The sequence below is a fragment of the Temnothorax americanus genome, unplaced genomic scaffold, assembly GCF_048541705.1.
Source record: "Temnothorax americanus isolate GAGA-0224 unplaced genomic scaffold, ASM4854170v1 Scaffold8, whole genome shotgun sequence".
NCBI lineage: Eukaryota > Metazoa > Arthropoda > Insecta > Hymenoptera > Formicidae > Temnothorax > Temnothorax americanus.
Window position 1 is genome coordinate 4501124 of NW_027509802.1, and position 26464 is coordinate 4527587.

Here is a 26464-nt window from a genome sequence, read left to right on the forward strand (position 1 = left end):
ATTATTTATCAATCAAATTGACTTTTATACGGTTTAATCGACGCGGAATCGTTTGGTGGTCTCGAATATCGTAGTTAAAACGTTTGGTGGTCAATCGTTTTCCTAAGAAATAGATAAAACCGTACTTTCACGCTATTGGTCGCATGACTCCGTGACGTTAGCTCGGTAATTTGATGGCTAAACATTATTTATCAATCAAATTACCGAGCTAACGTCACGGAGTCATGCGACTAATGGCGTGAGAGTACGGATTTTTCTATTTTTTAAGAAAACCATTGACCACCAACGTTTTAATTATGATATTCGTGACCACCAAACGATTCCGCGTCGATTGAGCCCTATCAAAATCAATTTGAGTGATAAATACAATTGTTCCGACTAGTGGCACAGAGTGATATATGTCCGGCATTATGCGCATACGGTTTTTTCTATTTTCTGGGAAAACGGTTGACCACCAAACGTTTTTATGATGATATTCGTGACCACCAAACGATTCCGCGTTGAATGAGCTATAAAAAAGTTAAATTGGTTGAAAATAAAAATTGTCCGGCTAACTTCACACCGGAAATTTCATTTTTATTTTACAGGAAAACGACTAACCACCAAACGATCGGACTAGACCACCAAAGACCACCAAACGACCACCAATCGATTCCAATTAATGAAAGTTGGATACGTTGAAGTTGTCCGGCCAACTTCATAGAGGTGCACTATACACGCGACGAGCAATGCCAACCCATGGTGGAAGTAATAAGGGTGTGCTTATGCGCACGTTTCTTGCAATATCCAATCACAGAACGTGACAGAAGTCCGCCATGTTTTTTAATTTTGGTAGGAGATTCAAACGGAAACACACCGACACAAGAATCTGTTAGTATGAGTTCAAAATGGACGATTTTTGTCACGATGCGCAGAACAGACGAAAATGTGTCCGCAATACGAGCACACCTTATTACTTCCACCATGTGCCAACCCACTCAAACCCACTCCTACTACTTCAACGTGCGCTGTTGTCAAGTTTTCCTTAGAACCCCCCGCGTCCCACTACTCCCCCCGATGAAGCCATCAAACCTCCTTCACATCTTTTTCCTGGGAGAGCTCGCGCTGTGCGGACGTGTTGACTGCTCTCATACAAAACCGGGAGTTAATCCGCGAGCGGCGCGTAATCCCGTGAGTAATTAAAGAAAAAGAAAAGAATATATTTGTAATCGTGTTAGACCGGAGTGTTAGCGCGAATATCCGGCCAGCCTCCGTGGCAGTTAGCGGCCATTTTGTCGAGCACCGATGTGCAAATACATACCTGAAAAGAACGAAATTTAGTGAAAAGCAGAGCAAAGTGTCTGTGTAATAAAGTTACTTACCCTGTTGTTCTTCAATAAACAAATCAGGTTTTAATTCTTTTAAAGTTTGCATTTTTTTAAATTAAAGAATTGCCACTAACTTTTTCTAAATTAGTTTTAATATCTTCAATTTTAGTTGATGGAACATCTTTTAAAGGCTTTTAATTTATCTAATTCATTTGATAATTTAATAATTTTTTTTTTTTTTTGAGACTACATCCGCGTTTTTTGCACACTTTCTCTAATTTGTTTTGCTTCATTGTTAAACTGATTTAAGGATATTATCTGCTTTTCTTCACTTAAACCTTGTTCTATTATTCTTCTTTTGTAATTGCCATTTTTTATAACCTCTTTTTTTATTCTTGTCCGATTAACAAGTCAATATAAACTCTTTTTTATTAACGGAAAGATTAAACCTATAATCGGATTATACAATTATATTTTAGTTATAAAAATCTTTTTATAATTTATTAAACTAATTATATTTTTATTGCTAATTTACCCTTTGAAAACCGTAATTAAGATATTTAAAAGATAACGAATTAACTAATTTACCCTTGGATATATATATATATATATATATATATATATATATATATGTATAACTATCAATAGTTTTGATAAAAAGTTCAAGATAAGAAAGGATAATACAATAATGATGTAAGCTTTAAGTTTTATTAAGTATATTAACAATTAGTGGAACTGCAATGCCATCTGTAATTGCTGCTAATCCTTATCAAAACATGAACAAATTAACTTAGAAAAATAATAAAATTAATTTTTTTAAAAAGAATAACAGACAAAATAAAAAAATCAATCTAAACCAATAATAATAATAGTTATCAAGCAAAAATGATGTACCAATCCCTTATAATGTTAATTATTATAACTATAGAAGCATGTGGGCAAATGGTCATCACGTGTAGAATATCATGATTATTCATCTCTATATTAGTAGTAGATTTATTTGACTACGCAGATACATTTGATGAACTTTCAAAAAAACTATCCTAGTGTTACAATAAAAACAAACGGTAAAGCAATATCACGAGGCAACTTTTTGGTGATGTAGGAAAGGAAAATTTGGGTACATTTAATTTTGAAACAAATAATTTTAATAATGATGATATTACACAAAAATATATGGTTGATGCTTATGATATGACATATGCATATGAGATATATGTAAAAATTGGGTTAGGATTCAAACGATTAGGAAGTAAATTATATTTAAATCCTTTTATTGATGGAAGTCTTATTAGGGAAGGTGCGTATACAAGATATTTAGATTTTGTCTTGATGTAAGTACTATAACTTTTAATCCAAAACGGATCAAAAAGTAATTTTTGGAAATAAAATCACTTGGAAATGGCCAAAATATATTTGGAACGAGACTCAATACGTGTTAGAGTTACAACGTTTACAAGCAAAAGAGCATGCGGACAAAGAAGAGCAGAAAATATAAACAAGATTGACCTTCCTTAGTAACTGCGCTGGGACAATAAAAAAATACTAACGGAACTAATAGACAGGCGCGTAACTCAAAAGCTTCTATAGTTATACTCCAGTATACTTATATCTCAGTGTGCCTGTCACACTGCCGCGATCACTTCGCGCACCATTCTTAAGCCCGTGTCACACTACGTATCGCGGACACGGATCGGATTAAAATTGCGGATCGCGGATCGTAATCTAGCCAATCATATGGAGGATTCACATTGGGTCCGATCACGTCCGATGTTCGACGTACATACGACGATCCGACATCCAATAACAGAATTTATTATTATATAGAGACAAAAATTTCCTATTGGATGTTGGATCGTCGTACACGTCGAACATCGGACGCAGTGTGAATTCTCCAATAGACGAGCAGCTCATCTGTGATTGGCTGACATCCGATCCGCGATCCGTAATCTCAATCCGATCCGTGTCCGCGATACGTAGTGTGACACGGGCTTTACGCGCCGGGGCTATTTAAGCGTATTGTATCTATAAATGGGACAAGAAAGTGGGCCCGAACTATTTCCGCGTCTCGTTTGCAACCGCCCTACTAAGTAAATATCGAATAATTGTTGTCAACTTAGCGCCCGCGACAGAAAGGCCGGCCCCAAGAGCTGCACCACGCGCGTCAAAGGACTGCTAATTGTAAGCATGATAATTGTTACGCGCCGTACATACATCCGCACCTACCACTTTTGACATGTTTCCCGTTGCGCATCTACACGCGCTGAATATGCGCCTCTCACGCGACACTTACATATTGTAGACATTTTGCATACAATAAACTATGGGCGCGTTCGGGGAGACGCTATTAGCGCTAATATATGGCGTCATTCTAACTTTGTATCGCTCATTAAAAAATCATGTAAGACAAGGATGTAGAATAAGGTATTATAATAGCGCGTTATAAAGCGAACGCAGCCTATATCGATCATAAGTTAATTACTATTATAGTTATTACTATTATTATATCAACCACATCTACAGTCTACGTATCTCTGGGCTACGATCATATGTAAACAGGTTTGAACACTTCTATGCCACAAGCACATTTAGTAGGAGAGAAGTGAGATTCAAGTGAAGACGGAAAACCAATATAGCGTCTGCAGATGTAATAAAACCTACCGCGTATATATGCCGCAGGATTGCTGCATGCTTTGAATGATAGAATAAATAATTTATTACTTCTAGTGTTAAACTGTTTAACAAACAAGTAACACATGTAACACCGGCTAATAAACATGTAACACTGAAAAAACTACGTTTTAAAGCGTTTAAAAGCGTTTACTACATTTGACGCCATATTGGTTTTCTGGCTTCATTTAGGGGACGCTTTGCCGAGCCGAAGTGTCCATACCTGTTTATGTGAGAGATTATTAGTTGACAAATTAATTTTTTTCTCAGTATCGCACACACAGGATTGCGGTTATATATATAAATTATATATATTGTATATATATATATATATATATATATATATATATATATGATCGTGCGCTCTGGACCTATATCTCAATCCCTGAATCCCGACTGACTTGTTTGCGTTCGAGAAACGACAGGTCGTTTTACGGCACCCGAACAGAGACTGTTCCGTGCCACAGACATTAGAGCGATTTAAATAAGAAACCCTAGTTTGTATATGTTTGTAAGCGAACTACACTGAGAAAAAAAACTGTTAATTTAATAGCATCTGTTATTGAAAAAATGTCATTGATTCAACTACAACGCTCTTAATATTATTATATGGAAGTGATCCATATAATAGTATTAAGAGAGTAATCGAAGAACTACATATTTCTTTCATGCAATGCCGGGATTTTGAAATGGCATTGCAATGCAAATATGATTGCAATAAGTATATCTTTTGTTGGCACGTCGCAATGAGACATTTTGTTGGCTCGACTTATATTTTTTTTATTCAATTACTATTTTTTTTCAGTGTAGAAATTCTCGGTATTGAAACTGAGCTGGCTATTATGATGCGTAAGGCAGGCGAATATTTCGCCGAAGAACAATTGGATCTCTTGTAATACGAGAACATGCATCTGCGATATAAGCTGTATGTATATATAATATGATAGGAGAGCATCCGCCGGGCTGAAGATCTGCTGAGGCGCGCGGACGAGTTTGAACACATTGAGGGCCAGTGCAAGCTCTGACCGGTCACTCTGAAGCCTATACTGCGATCGCCGCTACTTTATACGACCGCAAAAAGTGTTACTGGCTACTGGCGATGCAACCAGTGCGGATACACGCGATGCGATTGCCGGAGTATACCATCACGGAAGTTCTGCTCACAGTGCGGCAAGGATAGGGTGTTCATCAAGGATTGCCATTTACCGCCAAGAAACGCTACACAGGTCGAAGGAAGGCAGCCGCACCCCAGTCGACCGAATAAAATACACACCAAGACTGTACCTGATCGTATACGTATGGCAACAACCGTTAAACCTTGCTCGATACCGGTTCCGAAGCGTCGTTTATCAACAGAAAAGTACCGCCCGCAAAATTCGATAATTAGGTTTGTCATTCAGAAAGGTTTTCGACTAGGTGATCTGACGGACGGGACAAATACTCCGATTCAGGGCGTCGTTACCTTCCCCATCCACATTCAGGGGAAAACTATTACGTATAGATTCCAGGTACTGCCCACAATGAAATGCTCATAAGAGTCGGTCTGTGAGCACATGGTATGTTATTAATGTTATACCGTCACCGCTGATAAGTCAGCACCAGGACACGCCACGTACGCTTTTCAACAATAAAAGCTTTCAACAAAAAGCCTGCGTTCGATGAAAAGTTATAGTCTTTAGATAATACATCGGGCCGTTTGAAGTTTGCTGAATAACATCTGTCATCGTGGGACTGAGGAGTAGACAGGGAATTGATATATATACCAACACGTTTATGCTAGATCTCAAAAGCGCTTGTATACCAACCAGCAACTCAACGAGAGCAATGGCACCGACGACAACAAGGAGCATAGACGAGCAGCTCATCTGTGATTGGCTGACAATCGATCCGCGATCCGTAATCCCAATCCGATCCGTGTCTGCGATACGTAGTAGTGTGACACGGGTTTTAAGGCATTCCCGACGACATCGAAGCACTCCTACACGAGGACGGCGAATATGACCTTGCCGCGCCGTCCATCGACGACCGGTGGTCCCGGGTCCCGGCTCTTTAGAGCCAGAGCGAAGCTATCACCAGCTCCAGCCGCACCTTCTTCATCGGAAGTCTAAAACGATACTGCGAGTCGGTACCATTACTCTGGAGGAAATGGTTATTCAACAAAAGGTAATTGAAATTTGTGCATTTTGTATATTCAGTTTGTGTAGTATTTTGGCTTTATCCGTATATAGAAAGAAGGGTCGGTTATTGTTCCAACCCCTGTTGGTAAACTAATTTAACTAATATTATAATAGTTTAAATCATATATTACTACTACTACGTTTACGCGAGCGTTACTTCTGTATTAACTTACGATAATTTACCCGTTTACGCGGAGTAAATTATCGTAAGTTACTACAAAATCCCGTTTACCCGAACGAATTATCGTAAGTTACTACAGAAGTAACGCTCGCGTAAACGTATACTTCTGTAGTAACTTACGATATATCACTCGTTTACGCGGAGTAAATTATCGCAAGTTACTACAAAATTCCGTTTACGCGAAGGAAAATCCCGTTTACGCGAAGGAATTATCGTAAAGTTACTACAGAAGTAAAGCTCGCGTAAACGTAGTATATTACTTCTACTACGTTTACGCGAGCGTTACTTCTGTAGTAACTTACGATAATTCACCCGTTTACGCGGAGTAAATTATCGTAAGTTACTACGAAATCCCGTTTACGCGAAGGAATTATCGTAAGTTACTACAGAAGTAACGCTCGCGTAAACATAGTAATAGTATAAAACTTTTTGTGATTTATTAAGCTACTTATACAATAAATATCAAACAATATTAACATTATTAAAATTAATTTTTTTAAATGTTTTTGCAACGCAAAGATGACACGTTTAAAAAATGATATCTCGGCGGTGGAAGTGATTTGATCTCGTAGACTTATTTGAAACAAAAAATTTATGAGTTGACCACTATTGCAAGAATTGAAAAAAAAATTAATTTATATTCAGAAATATCAAATTCGACAATTTTTTAATGTAAGAAATACGTTAAATTCAACATAAAAACACGTAATTCTATTAGTTCCTGCCAGAGCTATACTTGATATAGAATAAAGGTCGATTCAAACATAACCGTGCCATGCCCGTACTGTATTCGCGCCGTCAGACATATATTACGATGTTTGTTCATATATGTCCGTATGCTAACCGAATCGTAACCATATTTAGTTATTTGTTTTTTAGTATCCATGATAGATACATTTGTCATTTTGACCATCAGTTAAGAAAAAATGAACTTCAATGGGTGCGTTCAGGAAGACGCTATTAGTGCTATTTGCTTATTTTATCCTTGTTTTACATCTGATGAGCGATAAAGATAGAATGATGCAATAGCGCTAATAGCGCGCTTCTCGAACGCAGCCAATGACGAAGAACTTGCAATAATTGCATTGCAAAAAAAATTAAACTTAAATTAAATTAAATTAAACTTAAATTAAGTAAAAATATCTAATTATAAATAAATATATATATATATATATATATATATATATATATAAATATGTGATTATATTAAGTAAATAAGTCATTGGTACTATGTAAATATATAAATATTTTCTGGGATCTATTTTTTTTTTTTTTCAGTGTACATTATACACATATCAATGGCATTTTACCAATCGTTCAGTGTTTTCATCGGAAACGTGTTCAAACACTAGCTGTCATATCGTGCGGGCCGTATCCGTGAAAATATCGGTCGCCGTGATCGGCGACCGTGCAGCCACGGATACGGACGGTCCGGGGTCCGCGCGGTACTGACACGGTCACGATTAGATGTGAACATTTCCCTATTAAATCCTTTTGTCTAATTTTTCTGTTCGTGCACGGTACGGGTACGGCACGGTCATGTTTGAATCGACCTTAATCTGTTAAAATTTTAGAACGATCGATTGGCTACATTTTTAGATTTTACCTCCGCTTATAGATGAAGAAATGTTTTGGAAAAAAAAACCAGCTTTGCACTCGTAGAAGAAGTAGCGGTAAAAACCGAAATACTTGGAATTTTTTAATTTTTTAACCAAAACTTAACAGTACATTTTTAAATATGTTATATTTTTGCAAAATGAAAAAAAAACCGTTTTTTTATGTCACACTGGAATGTTCGGATATACAAGTCGAATATACGGTGTACACCTGCGGTAAAATTCTCAGTTGAGTATACATATTAATATGTGTATATGTTACCGTCAGAACCCGAATTCTGTACACCCGATTTATATACAAATCTTCTATATACTTACGACTGGGATTTCTGTTATGTACTTAATACGAGTATTGGTCGTAAAATATCCAAATACATACACAGGCCATGGAATAGGATACACATATTCGATATACAGATACTGAAATTCTGTATTCGCATACATAAATTGCGTATATCTTATATATCTTTTGTATATTTTGTATTTATTTCTTTTTTTTTGTACATCCAAAGGTCCAATGCCGCCAACTGGAAGAAGCAGCCTTATTGGCTACTCATGCCGCCACCATCATTACCCGGTCGCCGTGAGACCGACCCTTAAAACTTTAGATCGAGTAATGTGGGTCCACTTGCCAATTCGTTCAAACCGTCGAGCCAGTGATGTGATTTCGAGCCCGAGCACATCGGCCTTTTTCTCTCTTCACTTATTACGCACAGATACATTTCGTCTATATCCGTTCTACAAATACATACGTAATGAAACTAAATAGTACTTTGTACTGTGTATTAAATAATATTGAAATGTATCGATGTGTGTGCTAACGCTTTCAAGCAGAGGAAACAAACAGCTTTTTCTTTACGTTTATCACGCGTGAGATTATTACTTTTTAGTTAATACATCCACAATTTGTACCGACTTATCGTTACTCTCTATATTCTATACCTAACGAGTTAATTACTGTTTTTATTACTTTTTTGTCGACATTAATAGAATATTATATACGAATTTTTTTCTGCGGTAAATATAAATAGAAAGTGTCATAAAATTATATCTTCTAGAAATGGTACAATGAATAGACGCAGACGCATAGACATAAAAAAAATAAGATTTCTGCACGAGATGTATAAAAATAATTAAAATTAATCGAAATATAAAGCATTGTCCAACTAACTTTATAATTGCGGATATATTAACTAAAACGTTAGGCCAGAAAAGATATAAACAATTTAATAATAAAGTAAGATTATGCATAGTGAAAAGAAAACAAGGTGTACTCATATACGAAGGACGCGTTTTGGTATTTTTCTGAGCATTGTAACAGCCGCGCTTTTATTTTTAAATTTTTGTGTTTATGGCCATGCTCCGATATTTACTGTCAGTATTAAAATCTGTAGTTTACATCACGTATGTTCTCACATATACTATAGATTTTCAGTATTGGCAGTGAAGGCATATGTCAGTTTAATTTGCCACTACAAAATGACGGTCGCTGGAACAAAATTTATTGGCTGTTTAGAAATGTGCGTATTAGCACACCTTACTTTCTTTCCATGAGAATATGTAAAATAAAGTAGTTATGCGTTTACAAAAATTAGAAGTAGATGTTAATAAATAAATAAAGAAAAGTAATTTTTTGTAAAAGCGCGCGTTTGGTACGCGATAATGAGTATGGTGATGTCACATATTATGTAACTCTAATATAAGTTGTGCGCCTGATATGTTTTATTTAAAATGTAAGAGTATATAATAACTATACGATTATGTGAGAGTGTATGAATAAGACTGAATACATAATAAACATTCAAGCAAATTTAAATTTTCCTTGAGCCTTGTGCTTTACATTTTTCTTTAATATTTAATTATGATAAAATTTACTGTCTTTTAAGTGCAGAAAGTATAAACAAATATTGTTCCGAGTGGAGCAGGAAGTATAGCGCATACTACGTTTACGCGAGCGTTACTTCTGTAGTAACTTACGATAATTCCTTCGCGTAAACGGGATTTTCCTTCGCGTAAACGGGATTTTGTATTAGTAACTTACGATAATTTACTGCGCGTAAACGGGTGAATTATCGTAAGTTACTACAGAAGTAACGCTCGCGTCGGGTTGGCTTATAGCTGCGAGTCCGTATTTTATATATACATTTTTTAAGAGCCAAAATGGAAAATCCGGCTATGTTCCGGTTTGCGGCTGATCTTACTGATTAAAACGAGTATAATTTTAATAAGATTCATTAATTAATTTGGCAAAAATTTGGGAAAAACCCTGCTTTCTATTGGTCAATCCTGCTAACTTTAACCGTCGGTTAAGCTAACCGTGGTTGGTGAAATTGGCCCTATAAGCCAACCCGACAGATATACGTTTACACGAGCGTTACTTCTGCACTAATTTACGATAATTGACTCGTTTACGCGGAGTAAATTTATCATAAGTTACTACAAAATTCCGTTTACACGAAGGACAATCCCGTTTACGCGAAGGACGTCGCGTAATAGTTACTACAGAAGTAACGCTCGCGTAAACGCGTATACTACGTATACTACGTATACTCACGAATGTGAGAAGAACACGCGACTGCGCGTGGTCACGTTATTAAAGATTACGGCTTAAATCAACGGTTAAGGCCCCGGACACACACTTTTTCGTAACAGTAACAGTAGGATTTCGACCAATCGTGTTACTCAATTCGGGAACGTATGGCCGTACGTTTTCGAATCGAGCAACGCGATTGGTCGAAATCCTACTGTTACGTTTTACGGAAAGTGTGTGTGGCCAGCTTAAGGCCTTCACACATAAAATTGCGTAAGGACGTAAAACGTAAGCGTAAGAAAATCGACCAATCCCATTCGAGTATTGTACTGTCCGTAATCCGAGTAGGGGAAAATACTCGCGTGGGATTGATCGATTTTCTTACGCTTACATTTTACGTCCTTACGGCATTTTATGTGTGAAGGCCTTTACGGCCTCTATAAATCAGCCTTAATACGGCTCTTGTGATTGGTTCATGACATCTTAAGATTGAACTTAAGCCGGTCTTAACGAACTATGAATACCGGCCTTAAAGTCGATACCAGTCGATAGTCGATACATACCCGCCATGGGCGCCATGGATATTGGTGGTTCACCATGGTTCACTCCTTTACCTCCGTGGCATGGTGGAAATAATAAGGTGTGCTCGTATTGCGGACACATTTTCGTCTGTTCTGCGCATCGTGACAAAAATCGTCCATTTTGAACTCATATACTTACAGATTCTTGTGTCGGTGTGTTTCTGTTTGAATCTCCTACCAAAATTAAAAAAACATGGCGGACTTCTGTCACGTTCTGTGATTGGATATATTGCAAGAAACGTGCGCATAAGCACACCTTATTACTTCCACCATGTTCACTTCCCGCTTGATTTTTTTCGTCACTCGTCAGTCGTCATCAGTCATCTGTGGGTCATCAGTCGTGAACGTGTTCGCTTCGCGGGAGTAGCGCAGTTGTCGGTGGTAGCCAGGGTTCGACCAAAAGCGATCCCCTGTATACGACTGAACGGGCACAAGACGGTCACGGGAATTCCAATCGATCGCGATGCAGGACACGAAGAGATTGCAGGAGTTTATGGAGCTGGTCGGCAGGTTGAAGGTAAATCCCGAAACGATACGCTCGCGCAGCTGTCAAATCCCAACATTTAATACGTTTCGCAAGTGACCTTCGGTCACTAGACAAAACCGATGCTTGTGCAAAATGCCATTCTCGCCAGTACAGTTATTTCTGATTTCCTTCCGCCGAAATAGAATATCATAACGGAGAGAGTCAGGAAAGAATAGAAGGATGGTACTGTGTGCAAAAAAAAAAGAAAGAAAGAAAGAAAGAAAATATATAAAACATACTTACATAAGAACTATAAGAAGACGTTTTTCATGTTGCTGCTTGATGACATTTGATCACTCCCAATAAGATTATTCCCCTTTCTCTTTTCTCCTAACATGACTGTGTGTCAACATGGTCAACATTGTTTTCTGAAGTATCATGATCAAAGGCGTTCTCGATGAAGATTTGAAATGGCTAAATGAGAAGGGTATAATTTGTTTTCTGACAATTGGGTGGTTGTCAGGAATTGATTGTGTCGAGAATGTCATTTCGTATTTTCCTGTTTCGATGTGTTCTCGGTCTGGGTCGTCGCAGCAGGAATACAGAAGTAACTATTAAAAGAGAGAAATAGATAGATAAATATATATATATATATTTATTATATATATAATTGTTGGTATTTGAGATACTAGTCTAAATAAAATTGCTAATGTTCGGCCTTACAGATAAATATATAATACAATTGTATGAAATATACGTATATACATATTTGACCTTTGAACAAAACGTCAAGGATAATTCAGTTTGTAGCTCATTGTATTGTACGCTGAAGTTAGTATTAACAAAGATCCTTTTCATATATCCTTTATTTTATTCGAACGATAAAAATGCATCGAGAAGTCATTATTGAATGTCTTTTGAACACTTTTCCAATATCAAGCTTGAGAATTTTTTAGAAGTATAAATGTACGACGTAAAGTCAAAAATAGAGAAAAATATTGTTTTTTTTAACGTTTTTTTTTAATTTAAATGTTTGAGATAAGACTAGTCTTATCAGTCATCACCGTGTCTCTAACCGATTAGCCTAGTTTATTTGTTAGCGTTAATAAATTCAAGGTTATCATTCCTTCAGTCTGTTTATTTACGCTCGCGTAATAATGCTGACTAATGAACGCTTTGATAACTGACTTCGTGATTCAATTGTGATGCATTTTTCTTTGTTTGCTAACTTGCATCGCGACAAATGCGATTAAATGAATGGAATTGTTAGATTAGATACGTTGCTGAATCAACTCTGTCTTTGATTATTCGGCATTCCATTGATTTTGTTTATATACTTCCGACTCTACTTATGTGAATATAAGGTTCTATTTCAGGTTTTGAATTTTATGACATATTTTTAAGAGCTTAGAAAAATAATTAAGTAATGAGAATGCATAAAAATAAAGAAAAAAATTAATATCCTAGAAATCTCTATCAGTTTCTCCATCATTTTTATCTGAAACAAAAGGACTCGAATAATGTAACGTAATATTTTTTGCTTTTAAAAACTTTTTTTTTATGTCAAAAGACATATTTCTTTAAAATGTGGAAAAAATTGATATTTAATATACTTTTACTTTGTTGTTATTCTTTTCAGCACATGAAAAGGACGGGATGGGTAAAACGGAATATACCTGATCCTGAAACAATTGCGGGACATATGTATCGAATGGCGATGTTGTCATTTTTGGTGGATGGAAAAGAAAATTTAGACAAAACCAAGTGAGAAATTATTATTGTAGTACTCTTTTATAACTTGAAATTTTATAATCGCTTTTCTAAAGTTGAATAATTTAATTTTGATAATGATATATCTATACGTATACGTACACATATATATTACAAGAAACGGTAAAAAATTAGCAAAATATAATTTTTTGATTTGCAGAATAATGCAGATGACGTTAATTCATGATTTGGCCGAGTGCATTGTGGGAGACATAACACCTTACTGTGGCATACCACCGGATGAAAAACATAGAATGGAAGATGAAGCTATGGAGGAGATTTGCAAGCTGCTAGGTGATAAGGGACCTGAGATACTACAAATATTTCGTGTAAGAGAGATACCACAAATATTTCGAATATCCTTATGTTATTCTAATTTTTCGTTGTGCCATTAATATATATTAATATTTTCCCTGTTTCTCTTTAATGTTTAGGAATATGAAAAACAGGAATCTCCTGAAGCACTGTACGTAAAAGACTTAGATAGACTAGACTTGTTGATGCAAGCGTACGAATACGAGAAAAGGGATAACATTCCGGGAGAACTGGATGAGTTCTTCGTCGCGATTAATGGCAAGATCAGACATCCTTTTATTAATAAAATCGCCGTTGACATAACCGAAGAGAGAGACAAGTTGTGTCGCAATATCAATATCTCAAAATAGCAAAAGTAATAATTTAATGACGAAAACCTGGAAAAATAAGGTTGTAGATAGCTCAAATGATATTTTAAGCGTTAATATACGGTTACCATATCGCGCAGTATGAAACAACGGCTATTAATATTAAACGTAATTTTAATAATATACATAAGATTTTGATATAGGTAGTATAAAATAAGCATCTAAAATTCTGTCATTCATGATTTAAGTTATTTGATCGTTCGTTGCGCTGAGAATTGATCATGTAGGTAAGAAATTTATGAATTTCATATTTCTGGATGTCTTTCTACATACCAAATTAATAGTTTTCTTTTAATTATTTTCTTATCTAAAGTATCGTGGAGTGTAAAATATAAACGTATATTTTACATATCTCATTTATGCTTATTTTAACGTAGTTAATTTTCGATGCAGTAAAGTGTTTACCAAATATTACTTTTTAAACGTTACATACATTTCACAAAGAGAAGAAGGTTTATCTTTAGATATTTCTTATAGGAATGGATATTAGTTTAAGCACTTTTATGTGCGGTTTAATTAACGGCAACGAAGAAATATGTATAAGCGCTGCGTTTTTATTTTAAAAAATGTATGTAAGCGATTTTTCAGTCCTGTCGATTTGTTGACAATTCACTTTGTGTTGACATTTCACTTTTGTGTTGCTTTAATGTGATTAGTTATTTTTTGAAATTCTCATTTTGTTCATGAATATAATAATGCGTTTTAATATATGTTTCGTGCAAAACAATGTATATAATTTATTTTCTCGTCCCTTCCTACATTTAACAAGTTAATGTGAAATAAATTAAATTGTATACTTATAATTTTTTATAGTTTATATGTTTATAAACTATATAATAGTAAATTGTTTTTAAAATCATGTATCTCTAACCAGTTATTTGTGTAATATTGGTGTCTACAACATTTTTTGCATTTTTAATTTTGCCAGTCACAATTTTATGAATGTTAAGATATTGAACACATCTTACGTAAAGTGATATGTCTGATATTATATCGGATGATCAGATCAATTTGTTCGTGCATGAAAGTATAATTATTGGACTGTTACATTTATCCGAATCATCGATATTTTACGTTACTTAAGTGTTTTTGTTTTAATATTACGTATAACATATACATAGCTTGTTTGCCTTGCGTAACAATATTGATTCCATCTTGCAAATGCGTCAAATTTATATATACTACCTTACCTATAAATGTACGTAATAAACATGAGACATGACAAAAAAGACATGGGTACATTACTTGTAAATTATTATGAATTTCTAAAAGAAATTTATTAGGATTTACAATAATTAACAATTGTTAAACAAGAGAAAAGATGATACCATTATAAAGAAAGTAATCGAAATACATGTATGCTGTGCAGACATATACATGTGTGACTTTAAATTTAAATAGCAAAGATATTTAACTTGAGATATTTTATACTTTTATGGAGAAAAATTAAGAATTGTTTTATGTACAAAATTATTATTGCTATTACGTTAATGCTATTCGAACGCAATCATTGTTTAAATTATTATTTGATATAACAGTAAAAAATATGTTTTTTTAAGAAATTGGGCAAGATTTTAATAACTTTTTGTGAATTTTATACATTCCGTTTCTTTTCTTCTCCACTACTTGAATCGCGTGCCGATTGCTATTCTTGAAATACAATTTTATGGCAAAGCTGGAAATATAATACCACGTTATTATCAAACGTTATTATCAATGACAATCAATTTAATATTATTGATATCGATGATCGAAAATATCAATATTTATTTATTCATCATACAAATGTGAAATTACTGATAGCAATTGAGTCAACTTTTAATACATTTTTCTCTTGCAGCAAAGTAATTTATTACGGATAATTTTTACGATTATAAAAAAATAATTCAGCAAAATTATTTTCAATGAATAATAATGGGATTCTGATTAAGTTTTGCCATCTGCATAATAATTAACGATGATAAGAACGTGGCAACACAAAATATTGAAACTTTTTCTTTGTATAATAAAAATAAATGAATTATAAAATCAAACGCATTGGTGTTATATTAATCAAGAGAATAATAAAACAATAATAAACAAAAATATGGAGCTGATTGTGACAATTTAATGGTATGTATACTTTTAGTATTAAATAGAATTTGTCATACACAGCATGAAAAGAATTACGTGTCATCATAATATCGACATAAATTGAATATTGAAAAGATCTTTACAAATAAAATAATTTATATTTTAAACACGAAATTCGAAAACAGTGAATTGAATAGTTTTCGCACAATATAAGTCGTACATATATGTGTTTTATATATACATATATAATTATCGAAGCCGGATGAAGGTAGGGCGGGTACTATAGAGGTCATTTTTAAATAGCAAAAAGTAGACTGTAATCGTTATGACGCGAGAATTTGCCGTAGTGTTGAAGAATAATCTTTTGCTATCGTGGTATTGTATGAGTTGTTTAAGCCTAAGTCACTTCAGCATTGAATATTTTTAGAAAAGAATACTATACTAAATATCAGTGTTATCATGCACGTGCATTTTATATTAATATAAGTATTACAACTCAGCAGAATCTTATCAAGAGACACGGTAGTGTTTCGCGCCAAGTATATGCGAAGCGAGACCGCACCGTGACTCTTTTACGCGACGCGACAAGTTTGCGAGTACTCGAGATTTCAGATTTACGTAGAAGGATGAAAGTCCAAATATCCGTAATATAAATATATTAACGAAATTCGCGCGATCATTGTCAAGTTGTAGTCTTCAAATTTCTTAACAAAGTGTTTGCGTTTCATATTTACCTATAGAAATCTATATAAATTTAATTGCATTTTACGTACAGTTGAATTGTTACGAGCGATAAATGATATTTACGAGCAATAAACGTTATTTCAGTTGTCCGAACAGTTTTTAAAATCTTCCTAAAGTGTGTGAGTGACAAATATATAATTATTTCATTTATGCAACAAATTTTTCAAATCTGTTAATTGGTTATATAGGGGAGAATTTTTGAAAACTCGATAAATTTTTTATCCTATAGTTAATCAATACGTTTGAAAATTTAATAAAATAAAATCCTATTAAGTATTGATTTAAATGTTTCATTATTCAAAAGCGCAAAAACTATTGAGCTCTTTAAATGCTTTTTTGTCCCATAAACCAATCAACACGTTTGAAAAATTTAATAAAATAAAATCTTATTAATATTCTGTTAATATTGACTCTTAAAAGTTTTATTGTTCAAAAGCACAAAAAATATTAAGCTTTAAACGCTTCTCAAAATGAATAGTTACGCAAATATAAACCCTAATAAAAAATTTTGTCTAATTTAAAAAGTACATATATATATATATGTACTTATATATGTATATATACTTATATATATATATACATATTTTCTCTAATGATATTATTATAGGAAACTCCAAAAACTATTAGTATAACAATTTAAAAATGTACAGTCCAAAAATTATATTAAATTTAATTGAATTATACACTTAATCATTTTTGCGCTTATTTCGTCCTTTGAGGGAGCAGTTGTACATTTTTTCAAAGGCATAACGATGTGATAGGTATTCAAATATTTATTTAAAATTTTCTACGTTAGTTTCGTTTACTTTTACACAATCTATCTCTTTCTTTCTGGATATGCCGCCTTACATCACATATTTACAAATATGAATACAAATCTTGCGCTTATCTGCGCTTATTTATTCGTCCAAGAAAGCAGTAAGTGAGTAGATGCAGGTAGGCGCAGTCAAAGTTTGTATTCACGTGTTTTGTGAAATAAGAAGAAATAAGTCGAGGTAAACTGAGTGAGTTAATGTGGAAAATTCTAAATAATAAATAGGTCACGCTCGTTATATGTAAAAATAATATAGGAAAGTCAAAGGCCAAAATACACGCAATAAAAGATGGTACTGTTAAATTAATCTATAATTTATTATTTAGTGATAGAAGAAACATCGTGAACGTTTTTCGACTGTATAATACTAAGCAGTCTTCTTCAGCACAACAATTGAAACAAAGAATATGAGAATTAAAAAAAGTAAACAACATATATAATATAAAAAAGGCGTCATAACATAATATAAAGATGAATAAAGATGTATAACTTCATGGATTAAAAAATATGAATCGTAAAAAGTAAGATCGATAAGAGACTATGGAAAAGATCAGAGACATGGCAAAAAAAAAGGTCACGAGTATAAAATTAAGTTTAAAATAATATAATAAAATTTAAAATAATCTTAATTTTAGCATGCCTCTAGATTTGAATACGTCAGAAATAGCTGGCTTCGTAACAAGTATTGAAAAAAAATTTTCTTTCGCTCGTAACCGACTGCACGTCGTGTTAAGGCGGCATCACGACGATCGTATTGATTGACGTATTATATTACGTGTCTGCCTGACTACGAGTGACTACCTGAAGCGGACGCGGGACGAAGCGGTCCATGTAACGCACAAATACTCATGTATATACAAATACTAGTATAGATTATTTTCTGATTGGTCAACTCAGGTTTGGACACTTCCGCTCCAGATATACTGGCGGAACAAGTAACAATCGGAGCCTATACGAAAATCGGAGCGACACTCGACAGTCGTGCGCGATCGTCGTGCCGACGTAAATAACGCAAGAGTGAGACGCGCGCGAGACAGCAACGTGGTGGTATACGCATGGCGCAGCCGGCGAACGACGATCCTTGGTCGTCTTCGGTAACGATACTGTCGAGATTCGGTGTTGAAGTTAAAGGGACGTTCGACTACGAGAAGTTCCGGGCGCTTTGTGCTCAGCTGTTCGACGCGGACGAGGTCGAGCAACACGAGTGGAGGGCACGAGAGGTCTTCGAGCTGTTCGACGCAGATGCGGACGGCGCATTGAACGACCAGGAATTGCACAGGTGAGGCGTGTGCGCAAACTCTTCTGTCGAAATTGATCGAATGAATTTCGTACACGCGTTAAAAGCCAGAAGAGTTAAGGAAAAAAAAACGCATAAATATATGAAAGAGAGAAATAGAAAATAAATAAAATATTGGTTTCTTCGCGCATATTATTTCGAGGATTCATGTTTTTGCGACACGAATTCCGGCGTCGAAGCGTCGTTTCGTTCTGAGAGGGAAAAATATGTATTTGAAATTTCGAAAATAATTTATTAGAAGAAATAATTTATTAGAAATAATTAATGCCTCTTTCCCTTTACTTAGAAATAATTAATTTTTGTGTACATTTAAATTGAAAAATAAATGCAATTAGCTAAAAACAATTAGCTGGAAACACCTCATTCAGACATACATTATATAAGTTGAATCTCTTTTTTATCTTTACTCATTTTCGCGGAGATTTTAATTCTTTTTCGCGAAATTGGATTACTCAATTTTTTAGTCGAAATTTTCAGTATCTTATCTCGCTATTCCGAAAAATTAATTTAGATACAAAGTGATGCAACATGCTTTAGCTACCGATATCGATCCAACCGGAAAAGGAAAGATAAAACGTCATGAATAGAATAAATAAAGATATTCCTTTTATAATAATATATCTTGTTGGACAATTACAGTGATAATTATCAATATTATCAATTATTTATCAATATTATCAATATTTAATTAATTTGGAATCAAGTAAATAATGAAGAATTAAAAATATTATGAGAGAAGAACAAAATAAATCTTGTACAAATAAATACATTTAAAAAATAGCGCGCACACACAAAATGTAAGTTTGATTTTGTTCAAGGTGAACAATATAACAACAATACACAAATATAACAAGTATCTCAATTACCTATTTCTTATTTAAAAAGAAATCATATGCATTTTGATGTCAATACCATGTATGACATATAAAATATTGCAATAAATAGCGGCTAGCGAATAGAATTTATTTATGTATATAATATATGTCGATATATAATATAATATAATTAAAAATAATTAAATTAAAAATAATGTATGTGTATAATTTTTATTTTTCAAACCATTTGTTAAATTTTACAGGCAAGAAAATAATTTTTTTGTTTACGAATAACGGGTTAAAAGCAAATTGCTAGAGAGATAAAATCCGAATTGTTTTTCACAATAAACAAATTTCTGGTTGCAGATGTTGTAATTGGATACGTGCGACTATAAATCCCGTCAACGTTTTGATAGTCGTCGATGTACAGAACGATTTCATCGATGGTACGTTGGCACTTAGAAAATGCGGCTATGGGCAGGAGGGGTTGGAAGTGTTAAAACCGATTAATCGACTTCTGAAGGATGGTCGCTGGGACAAAGTGATATATTCGCAAGATTGGCATCCCGAGAACCACATCAGCTTCTTTGACAATTTGGCGATGCGCGAACTTCATCCGGAATCTAAGGTATTTAGACGACATGTCTGCCTGATAATAAAACAGTTTATCATAGTAATTTGGATCATGAAACGATGAATGTTTTGGAGAGTGTTCTAGTTATATTCCTTTTTTAGAAATTGCGTTGCTTTTTTTTTCAAATATTATTATACCTTAGTCATACATTATACTTACTTATTCATAAAATATTATACTTTTACAAGTAGTCATACATAAAACATTTTACCCAGACAGTGTGCATATCTAAAAGATGTCGTCTTTATATCTTTTAGACATGCGTACTGTCTGGATATATGTATTAAAACATTTAGACATCCGTACTGTCTCTGGATATGGATAATATAAATACATCAGATATCTAAATTGAACAGATATCTGAACAAATTCTTAAACAGTTCTTTTTAGATAATACCTGGATTTTTGTGTTTAGCTAACACGTTTAAGACTTTTAAGTTCGTAGTGTTTTTTTATGATTTTAAACAATAAATCCTATCTGATTGTGAGATAAATTTATCCTGTAATCCTATAATCCGAAATAGATCTAAAGTAATCCTACAATCTGAAATATAGATCACTAAGGAAATAGCAAAGCCCTTCGACACCGTCGTTTTCTTGCAACCTCATTTAACGCAAATACTTTGGCCCAGGCATTGCGTTATGAACACCTGGGGCGCTGAACTTCATAAAGATCTACTGGTATTGCCTTCTTCCGAACGGGTAATTTAACAATTTTATATAGAAAAGTTAATAGAGAGCTGTGTTATCATATTTAACTAAAGATTCTTTAATTGTTTAGAACCGCATAGCAAAACTGATATTAACTTTTATACATTCTTTCCCTTTCTATACTTAAGATATATAAAGGTCAGCACCCAGAGAAGGAGACATATTCAGCGTTCGAAAAAGATACAGATGGTTCCTCGGAGCTGAATAAAATTTTGTCGGCCGCTGGTGCCACACACTTGTACGTATGCGGTATCGCCTATGACGTATGTGTGAAGCAAACCTGTTTGGATGGCTTGTGGTATGGTTATCGATTAGCCGTGATTGACGATTGCTGTCGCGGTGTGAAACCCGATGATATAACGGCTACAAAAAAATTAATTACCGAAAATGGCGGCTTAGTGACGTGTTCCGACCATGTTCTGTCCTTAGTGAACGTAGGCAAGCATAGTCTGGTGATGGCACATCACGCCGCAAAGATAATTATGTCCTAAGACCTAAGACACGTACAAATTTCTTGAAAGATATTGACTATAATTTGTCGATTCTAAAGATTAGACTTAAAATAGAGAAAAGGATGAGAGATGAAAGGAATATAGAGAAATTATTTTGTCGTTATTAGCAGTCATTGTAACGACTGATAACAAAAATAAAAAAGCAAAAGTTTACAAAATAATTTATTTATTTCTTTACTTCTAATCTTTTTCTGTTCTATTTTAAGTCTAATCTTTAGATTCGACCAAGACTCGAAATTAGACAATATTCTTTAAGAAAATTAAAATATTTGAATAGGAATAAAAATAAATAGAAACTAATTTGACAACCACATAGAGTTATAATTACAAAGCGTAAAACGAGTTCATCTTCATTCTCGTGATTTAGTATAGCACTGTGTTGAAATGGAAATAGATATAGATAGAAATGAATGAGTGGAAATATATATGTAGACTGAAATTTGAAGTAAAACTTTAGTAATTTTTAATACATCAAGGTTACATATCACATTAACAGCTCGTGACAAAAAATATTTATAAGTGATATAATTTATAATTAACTGTCAATTTGTTTAAATTTATGTAAAATTGCTACAAACATTATCTGCACACAGTTAGTACCAAGAACAATCTAAGAATATATTGCATTTATGATTAAAAATGTGATTGTACTATTTTGATATAAAAAAAAATGATTGTACTATTTTAATATGAAACTTTTATAATATAAATTACTAAAGATATACACATTTACAAATAAAAGTAATTCCTCGGTGTTCGTTTTGTCATCCAGTTTTCATCCGCCATTAAAACGCGTCTAATTTTTTTTATCAATCAATAATCGTGCTGTTCTTTCAATCCTGTTTGCCGATTCATCATCGACTGTCAATTCGCAGATATATCTTTGCCTCGAGCCACAATCTTCACCTTTGTACGAGTAAATTTTTGACGATGCGTTGAAAGTTAACTTCAAGCATCTGTAATTGAAAACATTTTATAATGCAAATATTGGTTCACCATAACAGAGCGTAATAATTTACTTGTTAACGAGCGCTTTGCAACATCGGCACGTATCGTGGAACACATAAAGGCTTTTAATATATGTACGCCATTAACAATCCTATTCTATCTATGCAAAAATATTCTGTTGCTATATTCAAAAGCGATACCGACCTGCCATCACCAATAACGGGTTGTTTAGTATCTTGGTGAACCGGTCTAGCACTGCTCGCCCAGATCCATAAAAGTCCTGGATTTAAGCCACCTGTCCAGAAATTTTTGCCCTTCAATTTGGCGTCCGACATCAAACCCGCGATTACATCTTGGCTCTCTTCGATTGTGTTGAATTCGACCAAGTGTCCACCCATACCGCGGCAGAGACTGGCCGATGATTTCCAATTAAAATCACGATTACTGAAGTGATAGCAGTTTTGGCCCATTCTCGTGTAATTAGCAGGACAAGGTTCTGAAAAACCGATAGCAACAATAAACAACGATATCGATTAAATTAAGTTGGTAAACAACAAATTTGTCTTTTTTTCTTAACTTTCAATTAATGTCTTCTGAATATTTGTAGTATGAAAGAAGAAATGTAATATGGGTTGATTAATCATTTATTTTACATCGAAATCAATAAGTTTTTTCATAGTAAGGCAGTTTTACCTTTTATTTTATTGTTTCCTGCAATAACGTAGTATAACAATTCTTCTGCTCTTCTTACTCGTTTTTCTAGGTGGTCCACTCGGTATACCAATTTCTCAATGGCACCTGTAAATTTCAATTTAATATTCTTGAATCTTATATTCTTTTAATAAAAAATAAATTCTATTGACGATTGAAAAATTATGAAGTCTCTTTTAAATCTTTTATAAATCGTACCAAGTAGGTAAAGATCAGTTTCAGAAACGTCTCTTTTATTTGATGCGGCGATTTTAGTCGACACTGTCACAGTCTTATCATCAATCTTTATTACTCGTGCGGCACGAGTATTGTTGGATTGAAGGGTGATCCAATTTTCGAGAACCTCTGCCCATGGACCATGATTCATTGTAACAGTTGTTATATTCGGTTGAGATGATGATGGCACAGCTAATAAAATTATAGTGATTATAGGTATATCAGAAAATTCAATCGCACAATCGGGTAATTTGGATTGATAATTTGGATTAATAATTAAAGATTTAATAATCTAATAACAAGAATGTAATATAGTAATATAATTACATAATAATAATTAAAGATGACATTAGAAAAAAATAGATTATTACGAGTAAGAGTATACACTTCGTACATGCTCTTATCGATCTCGTTAACTTTTCTAAAAAAATTTTAGTGATTATAGAGATAACATTAATCTTACTCTTCTGCTTTCTTAACATAAATTGTAAAAATATCGTATGTATAAATTATAATACGTACCTGATAGCACGCTGACGATTGCTATCAATGTGATAAGCGTAATTGAAGAATATAATTGCACGGCTATCTTTCTCGTCGTCATGGTTTTGAGACCGAAGAAGAAATACAGCACAGAGATGAGATCTTAGATACAGGAACTGAAAGGCCGGCGTTCAACCTTCCACGAAATGTAAAGTAAACGAAATAAAGATACTCCATTTTATCATCTGAATCAATGTTGGCGGTATCTCTGACTTTCTCCAGGAAAGTTTACGGTGGCATGTTGAAATAGCAAACATCCGGATGTAAAACGAGTACGTTGGAAAATTTCTTTACACACTCATATACATATGTGATGTAACGACGTAATTTACAAAAAAGTAACTTTCAGATAATACATGTAAGAGAATGTATGTATTTACTATTTGAAAATACAAATATATGCCTTTTTAAGAAAATTTGGATACTAAAATATAACATTATATATGCGTTAAGGAAATTAAGTATTGTAAAATAAGAAATATTGTGTTATTATATATATATATATATATATATATATATATATATATATATATAATGAATTCTTCCATTTCAACTCAAATTGCAATAATTTTTACAGGAGATGCATTAATCTTTTTATATTACATCTGATTATCTGATTCTAATTGATTCTCAATTTCTCATTGTAGTCGTTGATTTACAAAAATAATATTATAATATTTTATTAGCATAATATATATTTTAGGGGTAAATTTATGCATATAAATACATTAAATATTTCGAGAAATTTTTTTTTCGGAAAAATTGATGTTTTACATATCAAAGCATGAACTTTTAATTCATTTATGTCTCATTGCGTTTGTAACAGTAATTACGTAATGAATGAAATTAAGGAAGTTAGTATAATGATTGTCGGAAACAATTATCTTTTTTATCAGCCTCATTTACAGAAATGACTGGCAGGGTTTATCCTTGAAATTTTAATGGACACAAGATACATTAAAAATTTCTGTTTACGATTGGAGTGTAATGTATTGTAACGCCTGTGTATTGCAACATATCGATTGTTTTAATTAAATATATAAGAATTATATAAGAATATTTTGCAAAATGCGACACACACACACATGCAATATTTAATATTAAAAGATTAAAATGAAATAATAAATAGTCGACATATTAAATCAAGATTAATTAGCCTAATATTAGTTTATATTTTAAAATGTATAATTCAAATTAACTTTTAAATTAAAATTTAATACGTTAATTAAATCTTTTATTTTTTTAACAAAAAGTATATTATGTTGTTAAACAATACATTTTTACAATTTTAAAAATTTATGAAATTTATATAAAAAAACAGCGAGGTATACGAATTTCTTTATAATTACTTCGTATATTTACAAAAAAAAATAATCACGAAATTTATACGTCACAAATATAAATACCTTTAATCACATGGCTTGCATGGCAATAATTAACTTCTCACGAAATATTTTCACTTGGTATCACGAGTATTCCACACCCAATCATACGTTACGGAAGACTGAGAAGAAAAGATTCGAGGACGATGTCGTAGCCCAGACCTCTCTAGGTCACTTTCTCCCCACCTTAGAAGTCAAGTCACTTTCTTCGGCAAGCCTACCTCAGATGCGACTCAGATGGGACTTGATAAGCTACTGATTATAATGACAGTTTATGACAACGAGATATATAAATTCATTTTTTAGAACAAATTATTACAAAAAATATTGGTAGAGAATATAAGAGCAGTTTGATCATTTATACTTTCGCTTAATGTTTCTTTAACAATAGATATGGTAACAAATATAAAGTGACTTTTGTAATAATAGATTAATTATTGAAATCTGTATGAATGTTTTTATGATTTTTTCTTAAACTTCTCATATCTAATAACTATAGAATTTATATTATAGCATTTTTTTTATATAAAACTAATTTCTCTCATTGCAATTATTGCAACTCATTGCAGAAATTGTTATGTCTTTATGTTAAGAAGCATGCTTAAAGAATGCTCATATTTCTAGCAAAGATAGAAGATGTCAAAGATAAAATCTCATCTTTTTAAAAAATCGCTTTATCGCGTTTTACCCTGAGATTTTTTTTAGTCTAGTCAATTTTATGTCTATAACAATTGTATTTATTGTTTCCAACGAAAGTTGCATTTTCATGAATTTCAAATCCCGTAAATGTTCCTTCATTTACTCGTGTAATTACTCGCGAAGATCGACCTACTGACACGGTTTCCTCTGTGCATTCGAATATCGGTGGCTTTAACAAAGCGTATAAACGCGGAAATTTCATCTGCTTCTTAACTTGTAATTTGTATTCTTATGCATTAAACTTTCATCTTTGCGGCGTGTAACAGCGAGCAATTGAACGCGTTTCCTTGAATAATTTTGTTAAAATGAAACTAGCGGTTTAGAAATCTGTGATAACTCTTAAAGTAGTGAAGTAGTAAGCATCAGAACAATGTTTCACGTACA

General features: G+C 33.3%; 3 protein-coding genes and 1 long non-coding RNA gene across 5 annotated transcripts; 3 read left to right on the top strand and 1 right to left on the bottom strand.

Annotated features, from left to right (window-relative positions):
• Positions 1-824: 824 nt before the first annotated feature.
• On the top strand, positions 825-9752 carry LOC143907128 (uncharacterized). The gene is made up of 3 exons (XR_013259728.1): positions 825-1170; positions 3428-6140; positions 8464-9752. It is a non-coding gene; the product is annotated as an uncharacterized LOC143907128 (long non-coding RNA).
• A 1476-nt stretch (positions 9753-11228) lies between these two features.
• Positions 11229-16693, top strand: LOC143907045 (5'-deoxynucleotidase HDDC2). Its single transcript, XM_077423542.1, has 4 exons — positions 11229-11579; positions 13168-13292; positions 13459-13627; positions 13733-16693. Exons 1-4 carry the CDS (start codon positions 11526-11528, stop codon positions 13961-13963), a joined length of 579 nt encoding a protein of 192 aa, XP_077279668.1. The 5' UTR covers positions 11229-11525; the 3' UTR covers positions 13964-16693.
• A 95-nt stretch (positions 16694-16788) lies between these two features.
• LOC143907043 (uncharacterized) lies at positions 16789-22212 on the top strand. 2 transcript variants are annotated; one of them, XM_077423539.1, is made up of 5 exons: positions 16789-16917; positions 18510-18891; positions 20091-20352; positions 20914-21060; positions 21198-22212. In XM_077423539.1, exons 2-5 carry the CDS (start codon positions 18668-18670, stop codon positions 21558-21560), a joined length of 996 nt encoding a protein of 331 aa, XP_077279665.1. In that variant the 5' UTR covers positions 16789-16917; positions 18510-18667; the 3' UTR covers positions 21561-22212. The 2 variants fall into 2 exon arrangements, with proteins under 2 accessions (XP_077279665.1, XP_077279666.1); XM_077423540.1 differs by lacking the exon at positions 16789-16917 and adding an exon at positions 18248-18443 and having other exon boundaries at positions 18531-18891.
• Positions 22213-22377: 165 nt separating this feature from the next.
• Positions 22378-24064, bottom strand: LOC143907044 (uncharacterized). The gene is made up of 5 exons (XM_077423541.1): positions 23979-24064; positions 23439-23648; positions 23223-23327; positions 22734-23025; positions 22378-22537 (listed from the first exon to the last, which is right to left on the bottom strand). Exons 1-5 carry the CDS (start codon positions 24058-24060, stop codon positions 22378-22380), a joined length of 849 nt encoding a protein of 282 aa, XP_077279667.1. The 5' UTR covers positions 24061-24064.
• Between the last annotated feature and the right edge of the window lie 2400 nt (positions 24065-26464).